This window comes from Pediculus humanus, genomic scaffold, assembly GCF_000006295.1.
Source record: "Pediculus humanus corporis 1103172108309 genomic scaffold, whole genome shotgun sequence".
Lineage (NCBI taxonomy): Eukaryota > Metazoa > Arthropoda > Insecta > Psocodea > Pediculidae > Pediculus > Pediculus humanus.
This window is the reverse complement of record NW_002987878.1, coordinates 747642-755171: the sequence shown is the minus strand read 5'-3', so window position 1 is coordinate 755171 and position 7530 is coordinate 747642. Positions and strand designations below refer to the sequence as shown.

General features: G+C 23.5%; 2 protein-coding genes across 2 annotated transcripts in view; both read left to right on the top strand.

Moving 5' to 3' along the window:
• Phum_PHUM581490 (GTPase-activating protein GYP5, putative) overlaps positions 1-1637 on the top strand; it is a gene marked incomplete at both ends in the record, with an annotated part of 5842 nt that extends 4205 nt beyond the window's left edge. The window contains 3 exons of the mRNA XM_002432313.1: positions 19-88; positions 193-291; positions 1587-1637. Of these exons, the coding sequence (XP_002432358.1) occupies positions 19-88; positions 193-291; positions 1587-1637 (220 nt within the window). The remainder of the gene's footprint in view (positions 1-18; positions 89-192; positions 292-1586) is intronic.
• A 4245-nt stretch (positions 1638-5882) lies between these two features.
• Positions 5883-6881, top strand: Phum_PHUM581480 (peptidyl-prolyl cis-trans isomerase NIMA-interacting, putative; the record flags this gene model as incomplete). The annotated part of the gene is made up of 3 exons (XM_002432312.1): positions 5883-5940; positions 6346-6549; positions 6661-6881. 3 exons carry the CDS (start codon positions 5883-5885, stop codon positions 6879-6881), a joined length of 483 nt encoding a protein of 160 aa, XP_002432357.1.
• Between the last annotated feature and the right edge of the window lie 649 nt (positions 6882-7530).

Here is a 7530-nt window from a genome sequence, read left to right as displayed (position 1 = left end):
CGATCAAATGATGGCGAGAATCAAAGAAGCCGAACACACGCAAAAAGTAGCCGAATTAAAACAAAAAATATCCAGGTTGGAGCTGAAGGTAAATAAAAATCAAAAAGCAAAAAAAAAAAGAAAGTTGAATGGTACGAGTTATATTTTCATTCATGTTAATTAATTAACTGTTTTTTTTTGCAAACATTTCAGAACCACGAAATGGTTGCAGAGGGTGAACTGAGGTCAAACGTCGATGATAGCGAACGAGTCAAAGAACTGCAAGACGAGGTTGCGTACCTGAAAGCAGAGGTAAATTAAAACGATGTAAAAAAAATAAATATATTTTGTACAGATTTAAAAAGTATAAAACCAAAGCAAGGTTTTAGTTAGAGTGTAAAAAAAAAAAATTCAATTCGAGTAAGAATTTTAATTAATTTTTGTAACACGCGCACATGTGAGTGATTTTGGCGGCTTCACGCAATAATTCAATTTGTAAATCAGTTGCCATAACAGCTCCAATAACCAATGGAAAGCATGCTTTGTACAAAAAAAAAAAAAAATATGGGGAAAAAAAACAATCACGCGAAATTATTATTATTATTATTATTATTATTATTATTATTATTTGTTTCGAAAACTCGTACAAAAAAACTCGAAACAAAAGGGGAAAATTATGAAAACGTGTCGAAAGTTAAACATGAAACGTTAAAATTATTGCATTATCGCGGTCAAGTGCATTTTTTTTTTTTAAGGTAGCCTTCGAAAAAATCAAGTAGCATAATGAGAGTACCTACCACCGTAGGCCCCTACGTGACCCACTAAAATGACCTTTCACGGTTTTCGATTTCGATTTTAAGGCGTGAAAGTTTAAATGTAAAATTTTATTATTATTATTATTATTATTATTATTATTATTTAAATAATCTCAATCGCTACTACGCGCACGTAACAATTTGATTTGTTACTGGCTCACGTAATTCATGAATGAAACAAACAAACAAACAAACAATAACAAAAACAATAACAGGCGTGTGCGTCTTTGTTACGAAAGAAAATTTTTAGTAGCGGCCATTTTAATCGACCAAAACATGATTGTAAATAATGCTTGGTGGCTTTTTTTTTTTTTTTTTTTTTTGAATTTTCTAAAGTCACGACAAAATTTACGATTTGGATAAAAGAAAAAAGAAAAGAAATTTAATTCATTTTTTATATTTATATATATATTTTTATTGCTTGTATCACTTGATTTTATGCTTACTGGAACACATTGATTATATCTGATAAAACGGGTATGATAACGGGTTTATTATTATTATTATTATTATTATTATTACTATTGTTTTCTCTCTCTCTCTCTTTCTATCTCTCTGACTCTCTCTCTCTCTCTGTTTGCCTCTTCTTTACTTTCTCTTTGTGAAAGTTATCACTTGTGTAAATTTAAAAAAAAAAAAAGAAAATCTCATTCTCATTTATTTTTAAATTTCTGATCGATTGATCGATCGATTGATTGATTGATTGATTGATTGAAAAAGAAAAATGATGATGTTTATGTAAAAAATAATTAATTAACTTGACGATGTATTATTATCTATCCGTTTATTTAGTTACCGACTCCCGCAAGTCCGGATACCGAATCCTGGAATTGGATCGAGTAAGTTGATTGATTCATCCAGAAAATATTGGCTGTTGAATTTTTTTTTTTTGTTTTGTTAAACTATTGATTGATTGATTGATTGATTGATTGTTTGTTTGCATGTATAAAGTCAAAGATGTATGTATAATAATAGCGCATACTTTTTAATTCCTTAGAAAAAAAAGAAATTTTTTTATTGTTTTTATTGTTTTTATTATTATTGTTATTATTGTTATTGTTATTATTATTGTTATTATTATTATTATTAATTTTTTTTTTCGTTTAATTTTGTAGAACAGGTGAAATGGTATATATTGTTTTTGTTTTATTTTATTTTATTTTTTTGTTAAATTAAGTACCGGTAGTAACGAATTCGATTTTTTTTTTTTTTTTCTGTTTTGGATTAACATTAATCGGCGAGCTTTTAAGTATTATTATTATCATTATTATTTAAATGGAAATTTAAAAAGAAAAATGGAGTGAAAATGATTTGTTTTTGTTTGTTTTTCGCAGGTGATTCAATTAGAAAATTGGAAAGAAAAACAATTGACGGGATCATGTCGGACGGTGTCGGTCGATACGGAAAGCGAACACGAAGACACGACGACGAATTTCCAGTTGACTTTAAATAATGACGTCAACGCTCCTACGGACACGTAAACGCGTCGCGTGGCGCGAATCAATCAAAAACCACGACAAAAAAAAAACCGTTACGAAAGAATAACAATCGCAGAGTTTTTTTTTGTTTTCTGTCTCTCTCACTCTTTCTCTCTCTCTCTTTCTCTTAAACGTTTTTTTTTTTTTTTTTTTTTTTTTTCCCACGACGTGTCGAACGGGAATTTATATTTAACGTCTGGCCAGTTAACTCGTATACGAATATCAATTTAAAAAAAAAATAAAAAAAAAATGGCACGCGACGAATCGTGATGTAATGGCGTCGATTCGAGCGTTCGATGTTCCGGAACGAATTTAAAAAAAAAAAAGAGTCGCGCAATCGGATTCGAATGGGTTTTTTTGTTTTGTTAATAATTCCGGAGGAAATTACTATTACTTCCGGTTTGTCGAAACGAACTCGAAAAATGATAATCGTCATTTCGATTAATTAATTAAAATGCTCCAACAACAAAAATTTTTTATCGATTTAATTTCATTTGATTTTATTATTATGATTATTATTATTATTATTATTATTATTATTATTATTATTATTATTATTATTATTATTATTTTTACAAATACTTTATTATTATTATTAATATTATTAAATAGATTTTTCATAAGGTAACCGTTAATGAATCATCGTACGCGTTTACACACACACACATACATAAATAAGGATATATATATATATAAATTTTTTATGCATATATTTTTTTAACTAATCACAAAAAAAAAAAAATGGCGCTTTAATAATAAATTTTAAATCATTCCAAAAATTAAAAAAAAAATTAATCGTTTTATGTAACGAATGGGGATTCGAATCGGGCTTTAGAATTGAAATTATTATTATTATTACTATTATTATTATCATTATGTATTTATGTATTTTTTTTTTTTTAATGTCGAAATTTGTGATTTTTGCAATAAGTTTTTCTCCCTCTCTCTCTCTCTCTCTCTCTCACTCTCTCACAATTTCTATCTCTATCTCTATCTCTCTCTCTCTCACTTTTGAAATTGAAATTTATTATTTTATTATTAAATGAAAATTTTTATTTATATGTAAATGGAAGCGAGGATGAAGTAATTGAATTGATAGGAGAGAGAGAGAGAGAGATAGAGAGAGAAATAATAATAATGATAATGATAATAATGATAAGTTTTAGGGAGAAGAAAAATAATTTAAAAGTAAAAATTAAAATTTATTTATTTATTTTATTTTATTTTTTATTTATGTTTTATGTTCAGTATTAAATTTATAATTTTATGCGATAAATGTAATCGTTAGATCGATAAATCGATCGATCGATCGATTGAATATTTAAATTTATTATTAATTGTTCGATTAACAAATTTTATATATATATAGGAATATGGCAACTGGTATGCTAAATGATATTAAATGAAAAATGGCGTGAGGCGTGGGAGTGGGGGGGAGGGGGAAATAAATAATAATGATAATGATGATGATGTAATTTTATTTATCCACGTAGTACTTAGGTCGATAGAAATTATTATTATTATTATTATTATTATTATTATTATTATTACGATGATTAGATTGAATGTAGGGGTTGATGATAATGATATAATGATAATGATATTTGTTTTTTTTTGTATATGAATCGCGTGAGTTATTTTTTTATTTCATTCATTTTCATTCATTCATTCATTCTTTCATTATTATTATTATTTAACAAGGAGTAATATAATTGAGATTAATGAGAAGAAAAAAAAATGGCGCGTAAAAATTTAAAACGCTGTGCGTTTTATAAAAACATTTTTTTTTTTTAAATAAAATTTTGTATTTTTTTGATGTTGAAAGAAAAAAGAAAAAAACAAAATGGCGGCGATATTTAATTTTTTTTTTTTATTATCATAATCTTAAATAAATAATTTTTTTTTTTTTTTTGTAAAATTAATTTAAAAAATGATTTTTCGAAACGGTGTCAAATATGCATTTTAACAAACGGGAATGAAAAATGATAATAATGATAATAATAATAATGATAATAATAATTTTTTTAATTTAAAAGAAAAAAATGGAAAAAAACTTATTGTGCCGTCCAGTTAATAATTTTCACCGTGAAAATTTTCCTTTTTTTTTTTCTTTTTTTTGTTTTTAGTTGTAAAACCATTAAAATGAAAATGAAAATATGTAGTATATGTGTAACAATTAATTAATCTATTAATTAATTAATTATTAATAATAATAATATTATAAAATTTCGATGGTAGGCTCAAAAAAAAAAAAGAGAAAAAAGAAAATACGATTGGATGATATTTTTATGCGTTTTTAATTGATTTGTTTATTTTATTTTTATTATTAATTTTTTTTTTTTTTTGTAAATTATTGTAAAAAAGGAAGGAAAAAAAAGGAAAAAAAGGAAAAAGAATACTTAACACGCCATACTTATAACGAAATCATTCTAAAAAAAAAAAAAAAAAATTAACTTAACGTTTGTTGTTTTGTTTTTAATCAAATTCTAATTCGTGCAATTTTTTTTTTTTTTTTTATTTTAAATCGAAAGAAAATTAATAATAATAATGATAATGATAATAATTCCTACTTTGTTATTTTATTTTATTTTACTATTATTATTATTTTTTTTTTTTTTTTACCCGTCCATTATATATATTTTAAATTTTAAAAAATTTATTTTTTACTTATATATAAATATATTTGTGAAGATTAGAAATAAAATTTTAATTTAAATTACATGAGGAGGAAAAATAAAAATAAATAAATAAATATTATTTTTTATTATTATTATTATTATTATTTAAATATTATAATTAATTTAAATGCTTTTTTAATACAAAAAAAAATTGATTTTTTTATTTTGTTTGATTGAATATATATGTATTTATTATATTTATTTATTAGAAAAAAATAAAATGAAATTATGTATAGAATAAAATAAAATAATAATGGATGTGTAATTGATGATGATGATGATGATGATAAATAAATAAAAGACAAATCGAATGTTTATGATTAATAAAAAAAGGCTAAAAGATATTGAATATTATATATATATATATATATATATAAATATGTGAAATTTTTATATAATTTTGGGTTAATTGTGATTATTATAAACTATTTTGTTTAAGTGCAATGACATTCTATGTAAAAATAAAAATAAAATAAAATAAAAAGTGAAAAAAAAAAATTTATAATAAATATTTTATAGAAGTATTTATTTATTTATTTATTTATTTATTTTCACATTTATATCACATTTTAAAGTTTTTTTGATTAATTAAAATATATTATGAAGATGATGGAGATGGTGAAGATGATGATGATGATGATGATGATTAGGTGATTTATTTTATTTTTAAGTGAGAGAAAAGAATAAGAGATTTAATTAATTTAGATATCGTTAACTTATAATAAGTTAATTATAATTTACTTAACAATTTTCCTTCGTTTTAAATATTTATTATAAAAATAATTACTTTTTTTGTATCGATATGACTGTTACAGTTGACGTCCATTACTGTTACTTACATATTTGGTGGAAATGATAATAAGTTTCATAAGTTGGCACTCCCGTAAAAAAAAAAAAACGTAAATTTCTCATTCGAGAAAATAAACAAAAAAATGGCGTCCGAAGAGGAATTACCGGCGGGTTGGGAAAAAAGAATAAGTAGATCAACTGGTTAGTCGGTTCGAAAGTTGATTATTTAAATAAAAAAATAATTATTTATTGTTTTAAATAAAATAAAAATTTGTTGTAAATGTTATTAATTCATTCAATGAATTATTTTAAAGACATTGAAAAATCAATAATTTAATAAATATATCCAAACGCATTTTTTTTCTCTCTCTTTTTTCTCTCTTTTTTTTTTTTATACGTTAAAATAATTTTTTTCCTGTCGTAATATTAAACACGCACGCATTAATTTTTTTCTATATTTTAAAATGGTACATGTTACCTCCAAAAGATAAATTTTAATATTGATTTAAAATCCAACCAATATTCAATATACAATTTTCTTTAATTGTATGTGAATACAAATTTTTTTTTCTGTTTATTAAGTAAAAAAAAAAAAATTTTTTGTAGGTCAATTTTACTATCTAAATATTCACACGAAAGAAAGTCAGTGGGACAGACCAGTTAAACCAGCCGAACCACAATCAGGTGTTGGTCCTGAACAAGTTCAATGCAGTCATTTATTAGTTAAACATGAAAATTCGAGGAGGCCATCATCGTGGAGAGAAGAAAAAATAACTAGAAGTAAAAGTGAAGCATTGGAATTATTAAAATGTATAATTTTATTATTATTATTATTATTACTACTTAATCATGATTTGTAAAAAAAAAAAAATTTTATTATCGAAAACGAATGAAATGTTTTTCTTTTTTTTTTTTTTCTAGCGTACAGAGAGCAAATTGTATCTGGTGCTGCATCATTTGCAGAATTAGCTCAACAATATTCAGATTGCAGTTCTGCCAAAAGAGGAGGTGATTTAGGTCCTTTTGGAAAAGGTGCAATGCAAAAACCTTTCGAACAGGTTGCATTCGCATTAAAAGTTGGAGAATTAAGCGAACCTGTCGATACTGATTCAGGGGTTCATATTATTTTACGTACAGCTTAATATTAACGACAACGATAATAATTACAATTTCTTTCAACCTTTCTTACTTTTTTTTTTTGTTTTCTCTACTTTTGATGTAGGAAAAGGTTTTTTTTAAAATAACGATTACCTTTTTACAGTAAATTATCATCATCTTCTCGGAATAATTTAAGCTTTTTAGCAAACAAATTCTCATTTGATATTTATCGCTTTAAAAATTTAAAAAAAGGAAAAGGACAAAAAAAATTTAATAAATATTTATCTAGAATGTTCTACGTAGGCGAATTATTAAAACTTTATAATTTTTTTTTTTAATAAAAGAGGGGAAATTAAAAGAAAAGTTTTTCAAGTTGAAAAACACGTAAAACATTTAATTTAGTAACATTGTTTATTGCTGTTTATATATATAATTAAGAAAATAATAATAATAATAATAATAACTTAATTAAATAGGATGTTATTTAAATTATGACGTCATAATTGATTTTATTTATGGGAGAGTAGGAAAAAAAAAAAAAAAAATTTATTACATTCATTCCTTTTTTTATTTTTTTTCGTTGTCATTATTATTATTATTATTATAAAATCAATAGACTGTAAAAGATTTATTGATTTTTTATTGATTTTTCGTTTCGAATGAATTAAAATGATCGTTTTTTTTTTTTTTTTT